General features: G+C 37.1%; 3 protein-coding genes across 4 annotated transcripts; 2 read left to right on the forward strand and 1 right to left on the reverse strand.

Moving 5' to 3' along the window:
* Window positions 1–309: 309 nt before the first annotated feature.
* LOC106424584 (rho GTPase-activating protein 6) lies at window positions 310–5,832 on the forward strand. Its single transcript, XM_013865343.3, has 22 exons — window positions 310–604; window positions 1,155–1,191; window positions 1,322–1,398; window positions 1,592–1,662; window positions 1,741–1,819; window positions 1,928–2,072; window positions 2,163–2,282; window positions 2,400–2,477; window positions 2,564–2,619; window positions 2,701–2,770; window positions 2,858–2,945; window positions 3,100–3,340; window positions 3,405–3,623; window positions 3,746–4,051; window positions 4,133–4,182; window positions 4,267–4,327; window positions 4,406–4,489; window positions 4,573–4,683; window positions 4,765–4,934; window positions 5,030–5,096; window positions 5,181–5,297; window positions 5,383–5,832. Exons 1-22 carry the CDS (start codon window positions 551–553, stop codon window positions 5,572–5,574), a joined length of 2,493 nt encoding a protein of 830 aa, XP_013720797.1. The 5' UTR covers window positions 310–550; the 3' UTR covers window positions 5,575–5,832.
* Window positions 5,833–5,972: 140 nt separating this feature from the next.
* On the forward strand, window positions 5,973–6,711 carry LOC106424586 (cysteine proteinase inhibitor 1). The gene is made up of 2 exons (XM_013865348.3): window positions 5,973–6,232; window positions 6,341–6,711. The coding sequence occupies exons 1-2, from the start codon at window positions 6,113–6,115 to the stop codon at window positions 6,524–6,526; spliced, it is 306 nt and encodes a 101-aa protein (XP_013720802.1). The 5' UTR covers window positions 5,973–6,112; the 3' UTR covers window positions 6,527–6,711.
* A 245-nt stretch (window positions 6,712–6,956) lies between these two features.
* BNAC09G44550D (thylakoid membrane protein TERC, chloroplastic) lies at window positions 6,957–9,731 on the reverse strand. 2 transcript variants are annotated; one of them, XM_022710359.2, is made up of 14 exons: window positions 9,534–9,731; window positions 9,362–9,436; window positions 9,070–9,179; window positions 8,904–8,980; window positions 8,738–8,825; window positions 8,584–8,664; window positions 8,442–8,498; window positions 8,257–8,338; window positions 8,054–8,103; window positions 7,850–7,906; window positions 7,675–7,753; window positions 7,506–7,564; window positions 7,356–7,413; window positions 6,957–7,272 (listed from the first exon to the last, which is right to left on the reverse strand). In XM_022710359.2, exons 1-14 carry the CDS (start codon window positions 9,667–9,669, stop codon window positions 7,175–7,177), a joined length of 1,107 nt encoding a protein of 368 aa, XP_022566080.1. In that variant the 5' UTR covers window positions 9,670–9,731; the 3' UTR covers window positions 6,957–7,174. The 2 variants fall into 2 exon arrangements, with proteins under 2 accessions (XP_022566080.1, XP_013720799.1); XM_013865345.3 differs by having other exon boundaries at window positions 9,070–9,176; window positions 9,356–9,436.
* Window positions 9,732–14,966: the final 5,235 nt, after the last annotated feature.

A 14,966-nucleotide genomic window follows, 5' to 3' on the forward strand; every position in this document is an offset into this window, starting at 1 on the left:
TAACGTGTTAATTGGCCGTTATCCAGAGGTTTACAATAATGTTTGGTGCTTATTTACTTAAATTTTGTGTAATGAGATTTTTTTTTCCGAAAATCTGACACATCAAATGTTAGATTTTTCACCAATGTTTGTTTTGGGAGTTTACGAAATTAGAAATGTGATTTTGTCAAATGTATAATGTGAAACGATGACAAGAAAAGGACAAAAGGGTAAGAAATGTCTCTGTCGTGGCGACTTTTGATTGGACCGATGCATAGAATTAGACTAGACCGTGTTGTGTCTGAACTTACCCCTTTTCTCTTCTGTCTCTTCCCCTTCACTCAGTAGCTGCAGTAGGTCAGAAACCAATAGTTTCTTCTTCGTTTTAGTCCTGATGTATCTGTAGCGGAAAACAAAGGGGGAAAATGGGAGTAAACAAGGCCATCGACTCGGGCTAATGTGTCTCGTTTGATTCTTCTCTCAAGGGGTTTTATAGATAGAAATCAATCCAGACTTTTGCGTTTTTTAAAAAAAAAATTCTTTTCAAGATTAAGTAGTGTACTTCTCTACAATGGCGGCTTCTTTAGCAGCTATGCAGCGGCCACAAGGTGGTGCTTCGAATACGGTACTTACTGACTCCACTTCGATTTCTCCTTAGTTCTTATCATCTTGTTTGATTCGTGGGATTGTTGAAGATTGATGGGATAAACAAAGATTAATGCTTTTGTTTGAAGGCATATGTCACAAATTGAGTAAAGTATGAGACTTTTTTTGGAAAGACTAGATTTTTGCTCAAATGACTGTAGCCAGTGGATAAGAAGGGATTATATGCATTCTTCTTTGGGGACTTCTGGGGTTCAAATTCATCACCTCATATCCCCGTTATATAGGCATCTTTATCGATTAAATAAATATCTCTATGCATCATTAGGTGTAGTTTATGATTTTTGATGTGGCTGCTGCGTCTGTGGATCTCCTGTTACTAGCTTGGTATTAATAAACTAGCATAGATCTTAGCCAACCAACTGAAGCGAAAACAGTTATATAGCCTTACTGGTTTGTTGGCAATGGAAGAATCTTTCAGATGTGTTTGTTCTTTTTATCTGTAGCATTTGAGTAGTTGATCTATATAATAATTCAAACCAATGATAATCCTTTCTTGTATTCCACTATAGGTTTACAAGAGTGGTCCTCTTTTCATTTCATCAAAAGGTAACTTTCTATAATTTCCCCTTCTTTCAAAATCATCTACAATGCACCTCTACCCGTTGTGTATCAGTCTTGTCCTTAGTTACTACCAACTTGTTGTCTAAAGTTTTTTATATTTCATTCTGATTGGCAGGACTTGGTTGGACATCCTGGAAGAAGCGTTGGTTTATCCTTACTCGAAACTCTCTGGTGTTCTTCAAAAATGATCCGGTCAGTATTGTCCTTCCAATTGCAGAAGTTCTTTTACTTTCTAGATTTGGTGTTTCACTAATCACTTGTTATATGTATCAGTCTGTTTTAACAATGTGCATGGAGTTTAATAGTATCTTATTATTCACTATCAACTCCCAATTTTCTTGAAATATTAGTTACCCTTTGCTCATTGTTTCAACTGTTTTGGCAGAGTGTATCACCACAAAAAGGGGGTGAAGTCAATTCAACTCTTGGAGGCATTGACTTGAACAGTTCCGGGAGGTATGCATTGCCCTTAATTTGTTGTTTATAAGAACACCTCTAAATTTTCTAGCCTGTGTTAATATTTTCCGTTAGCAGTGTCGTGGTGAGAGAGGATAAAAAGTTGTTGACTGTATTATTCCCAGATGGGCGTGATGGACGAGCCTTCACCCTCAAGGTGATTTTTATATTTAACAAGTTGACTACATTTTTCGTCCTCCTTATGAGCTGTGAATCCTGGGTTATTATACTTCTAATGAAATGCTAATTATTTTGGCTCAAATAGGCTGAGTCGTTAGAGGACTTGTATGAGTGGAAGGCAGCTCTTGAGCAAGCCCTTGCACAAGCTCCCAACGCAGCTTTGGTAATTGGTCAAAATGGGATATTCCGAACAGAAGCAAACAATATAATTGAAGGGTCCTTTAATTCATGTTAGTTCTCTTTTATTTTATTATGTCCAGATCCTTTGCTATGGTTCCTTTCATATTACCTATGTATAACGATCAAACGCTGGCATGCAGGGAGAGATCAGCGCCCATTGAAGTCTTCTGTTGTTGGAAGACCAATTCTGCTCGCTCTAGAAGAAATCGATGGAAGTCCATCGTTTCTCGAGAAAGCACTTCAGTTTCTTGAGACATATGGTGAGTTTTTGCCTCATAGTTTAATTAAATCTACTGTAAGTTATATAGGCTATTGTATAAATGTTTTTTTTTCTTCTAATTATCCATATAAATGTTTTCTTCTTTTTTTCCACACAGGAACCAAAGTAGAGGGAATCTTAAGGCAGTCTGCAGATGTTGAGGAGGTAGAACGCAGAGTTTATGACTACGAACAAGGTATTGTTATTGTACATATGGATCCTTTGTTTTGATATATACTTTTCTAATTTCTTTCTCTTAATTTTCCAAATGTACTTATCTAGGGAACACAGATTTTAGTCCTGAAGAGGATGCACATGTTGTTGGAGACTGTGTTAAGGTATTATATAGATCGTTAACTATGTTTCCAGTTTAAATTTAATGTGTTAAAATACTTGTGTAATCTTATTTGTATCTGCAGCATGTTCTGCGGCAGTTGCCTTCTTCTCCAGTTCCTGCTTCGTGCTGCACTGCTCTGCTAGAATCCTATAGTAAGTCTGTTTTGTATATGGAATCTATGCTTCTACTTTCGTGTATGTTTGTGTATATAACTCGTTCTTTTTTACCTTTTTCTATAGAAATTGATCATAAAGAAACTCGGATTAAATCACTGCGCTCTGCGATAGTTGAAACATTTCCAGAACCAAACAGGCGACTACTACTGCGGTATGCTTTCAGTTGTAGTCTTTGAAATGATTTTAATCCTCAGCTGCACATGTCTTGGTGAAATAGGCGGTGCTCTCATGGAAAACCTGTTTGGAAGTTTAGTATTTTGGTTGCTTCAAATAGCTTTATTCTCAGCATTGTTTTTGTTCTGTAGGATTCTGAAGATGATGAATACTATCACCTCTCATTCCCGTGAGAACCGGATGACTTCATCTGCTGTAGCTGCTTGTATGTCTCCATTGCTACTGCGTCCTCTACTGGCTGGAGAGTGTGATCTCGAAGGCTTTGACGCTCTGGAAGACAACTCTGCCCAGCTTCTTGCTGCCGCTAATGCTGCCAACAATGCTCAAGCCATTGTCACTTCCCTTTTGGAAGACTATGGGAATATGATCAATGTAAGATCATTTAATTTATATCTGGTGGCACACAATACTATATGCTCAACTATTTTGTTTGCAGGATGAAGGTCTTCAAAGATGCTCCACTTCTACTGATTCTCGTATTGGCGAGAGTGGGCCTGAGAACTCAAGTGATGAAGAGGACATAGAAGTTAAACGTCCTGACTTGCACAATGTGGATATAGAAGATGGCCAAACAGATGATGATGATGATGTAATGCTGAGCAGAAAACCTAGTGAAAGCAGTGGTTATGCTGGCAGTGATCTGTATGACTACAAGGTTTGTTCTTTCCATCTTATCCCACTGCCCTATACATCCATGTCAGATTCGTTTCCATTTGTATTCTTTCCTTTAACCATTAGCTACTAAATATTATTTCCTTTGAGTGTGCTTTCTCTCAGGAATATGGGGTTGAAGATTCAGATGCTGAGTCTCCTAAAGACATCCATTGTTCAGTCGAGAGTAGTACAGAGTTTCCCACTAGAGTGAAAAGACAAATTGAAGAGCCTTTTAAAGATATAGAAATCGCCAGCGTATCACCTACTGAGAACTGTTATCAATCAGGGAGAGAGGCTATGCCATCAGTCAGTCCCAGTACCCCTCTCACTGCCACTAGATACACAGCTTCAGCTGAGAAACCTGCAAACAAAGTTGCTGGCTTATCAACAGTCAGTTCTAAGCGTTCTTCACCCTGGGGAAGAGGCAGCGTAAGTTCTCCATTGCTGGCATGAATAGTGATGATTCTATTGTTACAGCTTCCAATTATTTTCTTTGTTTACTGTGTGCAGGGCCAAAAAACTCCTGCTAAAGGATCGTTTGATGGTTCAGGAAATGACGAGTAAGATATTCATTCCTGAATGCGTATATTTTGGTTCAGTAAGGTTGACTTATGCTTATGTGAATGCTGCTTCACTGCTTGTAGGCTTCTTATACAGAGGCTGGAGCTCATGAAAGATGAGCTGAGGCAACGAATCGCCAAGGAGGTAATTGTTCTGGCAGTAGAAGAAGTACTATATGCTGATTACATAAATGTTATTGTATTGATTGAATGGATACTACAGGCTAAGGGAAATGCTGTATTACAAGCTAGCTTGGAGAGAAGGAAGCAGGCTTTGCACGAACGTCGGTTGGCACTTGAACAAGATGTATGAACCTTCTCTTGAGTTTTTGTGTTTCTATCTTCCAATTTTTATTCAGAATCTCCATTTTGCTTGTCATGGAATATCAGGTGGGCAGATTACAAGAGCAGCTGCAAGCTGAGAGAGACCTCAGATCCGCTCTTGAAGTTGGTCTTAGCAGTTCTTGTGGACACTTTAGCTCACAAGCTGCGGATTCTAAAGTCAGTATACACTTTTGTTCCTTGTGTTTACGGTTATATATCTTGCTCTCCTTGGTTCTAACATCACTAATAAATGCGAAGACAAGGGCTGAGCTTGAGGAGATAGCTCTCGCAGAAGCTGATGTGGCAAGACTGAAGCAGAAAGTAGCAGAGTTACATCATCAGCTTAGTCAGCAGCGCCATCATCACTTAAGCTCACTCCCAGATGCTCAAAGCCATCATCAATTTCTCCAGAATCACAATACTCAACTGTGAGTTTAACTCTAATTCAAGTACAATCCATCTTATTAGTCAAAATTAAACTCGCTAGAAAGATATTAGTACTCTTACTTTAACAATGTTGCAGGAAGTCTTTTCAGCAGGATTTTGATTCTATTCTTGCTTTCGTTAATCAAGAAAGAAACCAGAGAACGGTATAAATAAAGAGAGATCTCACTAACCATTGACTTATTCATTCAGTTTTTTTAGTAACATAAGCTTGTGATGGAATCATATAGGATGAAAGTAGCTTAAGAGCAGAATGGAGAAATGGAAGAGGAAACAACAGACAAGTACCAGGCTCGCCGAGGCTAAACGAAGCATCCTTAGGCATTCCAATGGAAGAGTTTTCACCTGTTAGTTTTGTTTCTCTTTTCTCATCTTGTAAAAAAACTAAAATCTTGCAGAAATCCTCTACTAATTTGGTACGGACTTTTGTAGGTGATGGAGTACGCAAGACATGAGCATAACCATCCTCCTCCTGGAGCATCTGCAGCTCTCATGGAGCTAACAACTCGTCTGGATTTCTTCAAGGAAAGACGTTCACAGCTTATGCAGCAGATTCATAATCTGGACCTCAGCTATGGTTCTTCCTCTTCTGTGCATAGATCGTCTTCTCCACCGTGGAACTAAAGCTCTCTTTAAGCAGTTTCTCCCCTCCCCTCCCATCCTCTTTTATCCATGTAATCAGAAAGAAAATATGTATAAAGTCTCAGCCTTTGCAGACTCATGCAGGCATGCTTGTAAAACACCGGTTTAATGCCAAACCGACTATATCTATCTATGGACCACCAAAATGATGAGAAGTTGTTTGCTCGTACGTCTTTTGTTAGTGTGATTTATGTAAGAATTTCAAGAATTATTGAGGTTTTGTATAAGTTTTTTTTTATATATCTCTATTTTACTTGTAAAATTATAACAAAAATTTTAAAATAATTTCATAAATTGCGAAAAAAGTATAACTCTACAGTAGTGGTTTTTTTTCTTCTGCCGACCTGTAGTGTTATAATGAGTCACAATATTTAATTATTCGATGGAAAAGAAAATATTCTTGAAGATAAAAAAAAAAAACGCGCTTTACTAAATTCTCTGTATATATATCCAATATATAAAGAGGAAGAGGTGAGAGAGACTTATCTCCGAAGCAAAATACAATCAAGGAGAGGCGATAATGGCGGATCAACAAGGAGGAACAGTTCTGGGAGGAGTTCGCGACGTCGATGCAAATGCAAACGATCTTCAAGTCGAGAGTCTCGCTCGTTTCGCTGTCGATGAGCATAACAAGAAGGAGGTATACGTTTCTATTACTCTCTTCTTCCTAGGAGGATCTGTTTGATCCGATCGATCGAAACATGTGAATATTTTTCAAAATTTTCGTCTCTGTTATGTATGTATGCAGAACGTGAATCTGGAGTACAGGAGGCTCATTGGTGCGAAAACGCAGGTGGTGGCAGGAACGATGCACCATCTGACGGTGGAGGTGGCTGATGGCGAGACCAAGAAGGTGTACGAGGCCAAGGTTTTGGAGAAGGCCTGGGAGAATCTCAAGAAGCTGGAGGACTTCACCCACCTTCGCGATGTTTAGTTTCATACCTGATAAGCACATCGCATTCTACGTGATAAGAGTCCCTGTTTAGTGTTTAACCAATGGGTAACTCTCTCGTTAAATAAGTGAATGTGAAATTCTACTCCTTGTGTTTGATTTGATGGGTCTGTGTAATGGAACTGGTGTTGTGTTTATCTATTATTGCAAGTTGCAAACTTTATATCTTTATGATTCTACAAGACCTGATGGTGAAAACAAAAAGTAGATGTATGTACTGGTCTCATGATTAAAGCTAGAGGAGATGCTGACATTACAAAAGCATCTTATACACATCATGATTCAGATCATTTTTTCTTGTACATGACGGTCTTAACGAGGATCATGATCAAGCTGAGACCATTACGCACACAACAAAACAACCTAAACAGAAAGTACGGATCATAACACAACTCTGAACAGAATCAGCGAGAAGTGAACACAGAAATAGATTAAGGTTGGGTTTAAAGATCTTGTTCTTTGCAGCTTTGAACGACCAGGCCCAAAAAAAAAAAAATCATTTGAACAATACATCTTACAGAGCCCATGCCCCCCTTCTCTCTCTTTTATATCTACAGTAACACATCTGTGAAATCGTATAATGAACAATGCGATTTTGCTCTTATAAATGTTTGATTGACTACTTCTTAGTTAGCTGTCACCGGATTTATTCGTTAGGCTCAACAGTACTCCGGTGCTAAGAGAAAGCGCCACGATACCAAGTGATGCCTCGGTTGATACATGGAAGCCTGCAAGGAGGAACAAAATGTTGACAGCTTTTAGTTTTTTTTTTTTGTTCAAGCAGAAATTGTGGATGAATGAATCTTTATACCAAAGAAATCGAGGATCATCTTAAATCCGATAAAGCCAAGAACCACTGCTATTGATGGCTGGTTATGGCAAAAGACAAGATTAGATAGAAATCATTACTGCTAATGACCCCAATCAAGGAACTGTATTATGTATAAAAACAAAGTGATACCTGCAAGTATTCCAGCTCGTCCATTCCTTCAGAAATCAGGGTATAGAGAGACCTTAGTCCTGCAGGCAAAAATAAATTAAACTTACCCTTGAATTCAATTCAAACTTCCAAGAATATTAAGAGGCAGCATCGACACTAATAACATCAAGTATTGACAACGAACTAATACCTAGGATTGCAAAAAGATTAGAGGTCAAGACAATAAAAGGATCCCTTGTGACACCAAAAACAGCTGGTATTGAGTCAACCTAAGAGAATGAGAAACCAGTATCAGTGCTTTGCTTCATTTTCTTAAAGAGCCAAAAAAAAAAAAAAAGATTCACAAAGTGGTGATGGAGAATTACAGCAAATGCTATGTCACTGAGCTCTATCACTGCTACTGTGAGAAGCAATGGTGTGGCCTGCCCAAAATATTTTTGAGATCAATTAGAACACAGTCGAAAAGATACTATGATGAACTTTTTACCAAGGAATCCTCGTAAAAGAAGACTTAATAAAGTCTGCTACATAAATCTTAAATATCAATGAAAATTTAGTCATATACTCACTTTCCAAATGCCATCATGCTTTGTGAAAAACCGATTCCCATCGTAACTTGCTGCCCACAGTTGAAAACATAAGAAAGAAGGAATACATGAGCTGTTGAAACATTCTAATTCGCACTGAGACACCTAAGTGCATATAATCCAATCAAATGAACTTTTGAAGGTAACAAATATAGAAAAAGGAAGAAAAAGACTGGGTACATTACATGTGACAGGAATAAATCTCTGGCATGTCTTCACAATGAAGTTGTCTGATAGATCTGTATCATCTTCTTCACTTGAAAATAACTGTATAAAGATATTAGGCCCAGGAAAATTAAGTGACAAGCAGCCTTTACGTTCCATACCAATAGATGCCGTTGTAATTACAGGAATAAATGGTAATACGCACCTTGAAAGACGAATATAAGAGAACTGCTGCAAGCAGTAGGTTGACTGCTTCAAATTTCTGAAAGATAGTAGGGAGAATTTAGAATCAAATGAAGCATAAAGACAATTAAATAAACAAATTTGGATCCAAGCACATGACTCACCTGAAGAGTAGCTGTTCCTATTAATATGAGGGTGAAACGGAAGATAATTGCACCAGCTACACCATAGGTAAGCACACGATTCTATAGAAAGGACACAGAATCAGATTACTATGTGATGGCCAAGAACTAAACTTGTGTGGAGATAATTGGGTACCTGATACATGAGTGGCACTTTGAAGTACTTGAAGACGAGAACAAAAACAAACAAGTTGTCCACTGACAAGCTTTGCTCCAATAAATAGCTGAAAAAGTTGGAAAAATAAATCGCATTCAGAGCTAAACGAGCTTAATACATATCATATCTAAAAGCACCTACGCACCCAGCAAAAAACTCAGATGCCTTGCCAACACCATCCTTCAAACCTATTCCGGTTCCAAACGCCACCGCAGCGCTTACCTATAGAGAGATAAATATAACATTTACGTATCGTTTTTACATTCAAAATAAAATTAAAAAAAAAAGAGCAGATGGAAGAAGATACTAACACACAAGGCAACAGTCTTGAAGGAAGTTTTGTACGTCTCGTCTTTTAAAGTCTCTCTCAGACCTCCATCGTCATCTTTGTGTGGTAGAAGATCTCTGCTCTCCTTCTCTGTACTAACATGCCACAAACACACAATTAAATTATTGTCACACAACACAAAGCCTCTCTCTTTTCTCTTTTAAGAGAGGTCAAACGTGTGCCTTGCTAGCAAAATTAAGATCATAGCAATCAATCAACGAATCTGAATCGAAAAAAAAATGTAATCTTGGGAGAAGAAGCATATTCACCTGAAGAAGAAGAAGAAGAAACATCATCTTCCTGATCAGTTCCTCGGGAGCAAGCAATAGGAGAAAGACGACGATTTGCAGCTGAAACAATGGTGGCCCAGAAGCACATTAGATAGATGAATCCGTGCGTTCAGATACATTGAAATGTAATGTTATTATGAGAGAGAAAAGAGAGAACCTGAAACGAGAGAGAGACGAGACTCAGTCCATCCACGAGCTCGGAAGTTCGGAGGAATCACAGGAACGCTAACAAAGATTCGATCCGGTTTCGCCGGAGCGAGAACTCCGTGGTGGATAACCGAAGCTAAGCTCATAGCGTTGTTTGTGTAAAATCCAAAATCAAATTATGCGAGTGACCACTCCTATCAATCGCTGAATACCATTAAAACGCTGCCGTTTTTGAATTGTACTAACCCAACCCGGTCAGAACTATTACCACCCTTCGCTTGGGTGATTGATTAATGGGTTTCGCCGCTTCGGTCTGGTTATGGTTTTAAGTTTTTTCTTTTTTTTCCGGTTTTCTAACTTTTGAGTAATCAGAGTAAAATCTAATTTGGTTTCGTTCTATCGTATAAATTCAGTAATACTTCTGTATCTGTCTCTCTATACTATTATTCAAAAAATGAATTTTGTGATTCGTCATCTTCACCTTGATTTTAGGATAAGTCAGTACTTTAATTAATATTATTATTTAATATTATTTTAATTTTAATATATATATTTATCATGATATTTAAAATATTCTACCGATATGTATATTTATATATAAAATTTGTAAAAAAATATATTATCAATTCAAAAACAATTGGAATAAATTTATTTCATGTTTTTGAAATATTTAATAATTATTTAAATATTACAATTTTATGTACGATAAAGTTTTTTTATTTTAATAAATATTTTTTATTACGTAAAGTAAACTTAAAACATTCATATATACATAAAAGGGCAATTCTCTCAAATAGACATTTTTAAATTTTTTGTCACAAAAATACATCTCAAAAAGTAAAATGACCAAAGTAGACTTTTTTATTTTGAAAATTTTAATATTTTTTTAGTTTTTAAAATTTGAAATCATACCCCCAAAACCCCACCCCTTAACTCTAAACTCTGAACCCTAAATCATAAACCGTAAACTCTAAATTCTAAATCATAAACCCAAAAACACACCCCTTAATAAAACATTTTGGTCATTTTGATCATTGGAATCTATAATTGTGATAAAAACTTTTTTAGGTCTATCTTTGAGAATTTCTCTACGTATAAAAACATATACAAATATTTATTTTTATTTTTAAAATATTATGATGTTCAATATTTTTAGATAACATAATATATAATTTTTCAAGATAATGATGATTATCAAATTAATAAAATTTGTTTTTAATTTATGGATAAATAATTATATATTAACAAATCTAATATAATATTTATTAAAGGTAATAAATACTTCAAACACTTTAAATTTTAAGGTAAGAACGAAAAAATCACTTTGAAAATAATAAATATTTTTGAATTATTTGACCACTCCTAGTAAGAATATCTCAGAGAATTTTAACAGTGTTGTTTGACCAGAAAAAGACTTTTAACAATGATTAATAATAATAAAAATATTAATTTAATGTGTTTTGAGCATCTTACTTATCTTGTAAAAAATTACCCATTAATTCATTTAGCCCATTTGTGAGATGTTCTCAATAAAGATGTTCTTTGGTTTACAGTTTTCGCTTGGTATTTTAAAAAAAAATTTGATAAGGTTTTATACATTAAAGCTATATCCCTTATATATTAATTTAGACACATTACAACATTTTTTGTAGTCACGTGTCACCATGAAAATGAAATCCATAATTCTTAGAGAAATATGTTGATCCATCTTAACTAATATTATAATTTTTATTAAACTAGCTATTAAATTAATAAATAGTGTACAAAAGAATATTCTCGCACTTTCCTTAAATAAAAGCTACGGAATTGCCTAATATGATTAACGTATATATGACAATCAATGATTATGGATAATAAATATTTGATAAAAAAATTTGTATCTTAGTTTTTTTTTTCAATTTTATATTATAAAAAAATATTAAACAACCACATTAATCATTTAATAAAAAATTATTATTTTTCTTATATGTTATATTTTCAATTTTTAAAACAACTATAAATTACTAAACACGTTAAATGTCTCACACTAAAATTTTGTGATTAATGTTTTTACTTTTTTGGTAATAAGAAGATACAAATTATCATAAATCGTATGAATGTGAAGTCTCATTTACTAGACATTCATATTATATATTAATATAGTTTAAAATAAAATTATATAACATAGAAAAATACTTAAATATGATAATTTCTAAATTTGTATTGAAAAAGTATTGAAACCTTAATATTTTAATTGTGAAATTTTCATTCAAGAAATCGCACATTAGAAATTTTGTGTTTATCATATGAGTATGAATTCTCAATAAAAAATATTTATATTAAAATATACTATATATATATGTCAATGTCATTGAAATTTAGTTATATACAATATAAAATAAATAAAATGATTGTTTTGATTTATTTACCAAAAAAATATCGTAAATAAACAAGATGTATTATTTTAATTTATGTCTCTAATATAATTATATACATAATATATAAATAAATACAAATAAATAATAATAAATAAAATTAGTTTTATAAGTATATAATATTCATTCCGTGCAATTACGCGGGTCTTAAGCTAGTTTATCCATATTTCTAGACGTGGACATACATCGTATGTTAACTGAACTTTTGATTCTAATAAGAAACTGATAATAGTAAGTTATGTATAGCAAGATATACCTTTTACTCTCAGGCACGTTTTACGAGACTCGTCTTTAGTCAACCCTTTCTGAGTTTAAAACGTTACCACCGCTGCAACCACCCGCTCTCCGCCGCTGTCCTCCTTTGCACCGCCGCAACTACTTTCCGATGACGTAGATCTCCACCGTTTTCTAATCCCCTGGAGCACACACATTACCCCCACGGTCTCAAAGTGCTAACAAATGAGGCATTTAATGCAGATCTGGTTGGGAAGATGTTGTGTTGAGAATCTTGTTTTAATGCTCGGATCTGTATGGTCAGCGAGTATAACCTACCTCAGCTCCAGTTGGTCCTGTATTACTGTCTAAGTACAGTCTCTATACCTTGTCACTAAGGTTTAAACGCTTTTTAGAAAGCTTTGGAAAGTTATTGTTCACTGCAGTCTGTCTCAGCGCTCTCTTGGAAGTTACTGCGCTTATTTACAGTTTGTAATACTGTTAACTCTTACTATGGCCTACCGAAGTTCACGATTGGATAAAGGAAAATGGATTCCAGATCCTTCTAGAGAAGCTCGTCGACCTCCTATTAAAATACCACAAGTAGATACGACTTCTCTCATTGAAGAACACAAGCTTACACTGATTGGAAGGGTAACTAACCCCAAGATTCAGAAAACCAGAGCACTGGTGGACTTTTTTCTTAGCCAATGGCGAGTCTCAGGGAAGATTACGGGCAGAGATCTTGGACCGCAGCTGTTCCAATTCAAATTCGAATTGGAGCAAGACCTGCAATCTATTCTCGCGAAAGCACCCTTTCACTTCAAAAGGTGGATGATGATTCTCCAGAGATGGGAACCAGTGGTGTCTGACTTCTTCCCACCTCTCATACCTTTCTGGATAACAATCCATGGGATCCCTCTACACTATTGGACAAAGCCAGCTCTCGATACCATTGGGGAAGAATTGGGGCCAGTGGAAGGTTATGAAGTTGAAAAAGGAAGAATCAGAGTTCTTGTTAATGGTCTAAAACCTCTAGAGATGGTTTTAGATATCAGCTTACCTTCAGGAGAGATCAAACAAGTGGAATTGGAATATGATAACCTGGAGAAGCACTGCTTCATATGCTACTCTCTATCTCATGAGAAGGAAGAGTGCCCTTCACAGAGGGCCCTAGCTAATAATAGAGTTTCAGAGCCACAAAGGTTCGGAATCTCCCAATCTCGTACCCTGGATAGATTGGAAGCACACAGAAGGAGGAATTATGAAAGGAAACAAAGCCGAGCAGACCCCTCTCAATGGCAACACCACTCGATTAGAGAGTTCAACTGGACTAAAGAGAAGAGCTTTCGCTACAACTATGGGGCTAGAAGAGACCCGAACCACAGAACGGGCTCAGTGAACATTGAGAACACTAATGGCGGTACGCGACGTTCTGCACGAGAGAGACTTTCCTTCTCGAAGGAAGACTCAGATCGCAATACCATGCTGCCAAAAAGAGCCTCTCAGACACCGAGAACTGAATGGAGACCAGTTGGCAGTGGCTCTCAGCAAGGGGCTAGCTCAAAACCATCGCAGTCTTTAGTGTCTCATACTCCATCTCCCCGCCCTCAGAGAGAAGGGGGATAAAGCCTACAGGCCTCAGCGCAGACAAAAAAACAAAACTCGGGAGGTGGAAGTCTGCAGTCACAGGAACGAAGGTCTGCGCTGGAACGCATTGCTCTCCCAACAGAAAGAGTTCCACTACTTCAGGATGGAGTGGCAAATGCAGAATCTGGCAGACTGCAGGAAGTTAATATCCAATACCTGGAAGAAAATCTACAGAGCGTTGAGAGGACAAGTGTACCGTCATCTTCACGTCTCCCAGTAAGAAGTAGTTTGGGCTCGGTGGGAGGTACTAGTATACCGTCTACCTCAAGGCACCCGGGACAGAGCAATATGGGTATCTATGATGCTTCCCAAAGCCGATCCCCAATTTGTACGCTCAGTGAAGATAAAGTACATGTCTCTCTCAGACTGGGACCTCTCTTCGACCTTGACTCAGAGGAGGATGCAAGCTTGAATCTACCTATAGCTACTCTAAAATCAAAGGCACCGATCAACGCAGAAGCTCAAGCGACTCGGGGAAAGGGTGATAAAGCCCCGACAATGAAGAGGCGAAGCCTTAGAAGCCCTGTGCAAGGTCTGAATGTGAAAAAAAGAAGAGTCACAAAGACTCAAAACTCGCCAAGGAGGAGAAATACTAAGGAAGCTGGAACTAGCGAAGCGGGAACGGCGGTGGCTGCGGGTGCAACTAGACCCCGAAGTACTATAGTCCCAGGAATAAAGAAGAAGGGAACGGATTTTCGGTCCGGTCCAAAACCTCTTCCTTAGTCAATATGAGCTGGAACTGTCAAGGTATCGGGAGCGACCTAACAGTTCGACGTCTGAAGGAGTTCAGATCAAAGAAATCCCCGGACATAATGTTCCTGAGTGAGACAAAAAGACAAGATGAAGAGATCTTCAAGATGTATAAGGGCACTGACTTCAAAAATCACTTCACTGTACTGCCTCAAGGTTTAAGTGGGGGTCTGGCACTTTCTTGGAAGGATAATGTACACATTGATATTTTGTTCTCTTCTCCAAATGTAATCGATACAAGGATCGAGTTCAATAAAAAGGTGTTCTTTGTATCATACATCTATGGTTCACCAAACAAAGAAGACCGGCCAGCGTTTTGGCAACTTATGACCGAGATAGGACTGGGTAGGACAGGCTCGTGGCTCCTAACGGGAGACTTCAACGATCTCCTAGACAACTCGGAAAAAGTGGGAGGT

Source organism: Brassica napus, chromosome C9, assembly GCF_020379485.1.
Source record: "Brassica napus cultivar Da-Ae chromosome C9, Da-Ae, whole genome shotgun sequence".
Taxonomy (NCBI): Eukaryota; Viridiplantae; Streptophyta; class Magnoliopsida; order Brassicales; family Brassicaceae; genus Brassica; species Brassica napus.

Excerpts from the sequence above, each read along its gene's own strand:
- LOC106424584 (XM_013865343.3), top strand. The coding sequence starts at position 551 with ATGGCGGCTTCTTTAGCAGCTATGCAGCGGCCACAAGGTGGTGCTTCG. Across the intron at positions 1,192-1,321 it reads TCTTTTCATTTCATCAAAAG|GACTTGGTTGGACATCCTGG; the intron begins GTAACTTTCTAT and ends TCTGATTGGCAG. Across the intron at positions 3,341-3,404 it reads ACTATGGGAATATGATCAAT|GATGAAGGTCTTCAAAGATG; the intron begins GTAAGATCATTT and ends TTTTGTTTGCAG.
- LOC106424586 (XM_013865348.3), top strand. The coding sequence starts at position 6,113 with ATGGCGGATCAACAAGGAGGAACAGTTCTGGGAGGAGTTCGCGACGTC. Across the intron at positions 6,233-6,340 it reads ATGAGCATAACAAGAAGGAG|AACGTGAATCTGGAGTACAG; the intron begins GTATACGTTTCT and ends GTATGTATGCAG.
- BNAC09G44550D (XM_013865345.3), bottom strand. The coding sequence starts at position 9,669 with ATGAGCTTAGCTTCGGTTATCCACCACGGAGTTCTCGCTCCGGCGAAA. Across the intron at positions 9,177-9,355 it reads TTCTTCTTCTTCTTCTTCAG|AGAAGGAGAGCAGAGATCTT; the intron begins GTGAATATGCTT and ends ATGTTAGTACAG. Across the intron at positions 8,339-8,441 it reads TCTTATATTCGTCTTTCAAG|TTATTTTCAAGTGAAGAAGA; the intron begins GTGCGTATTACC and ends ATCTTTATACAG.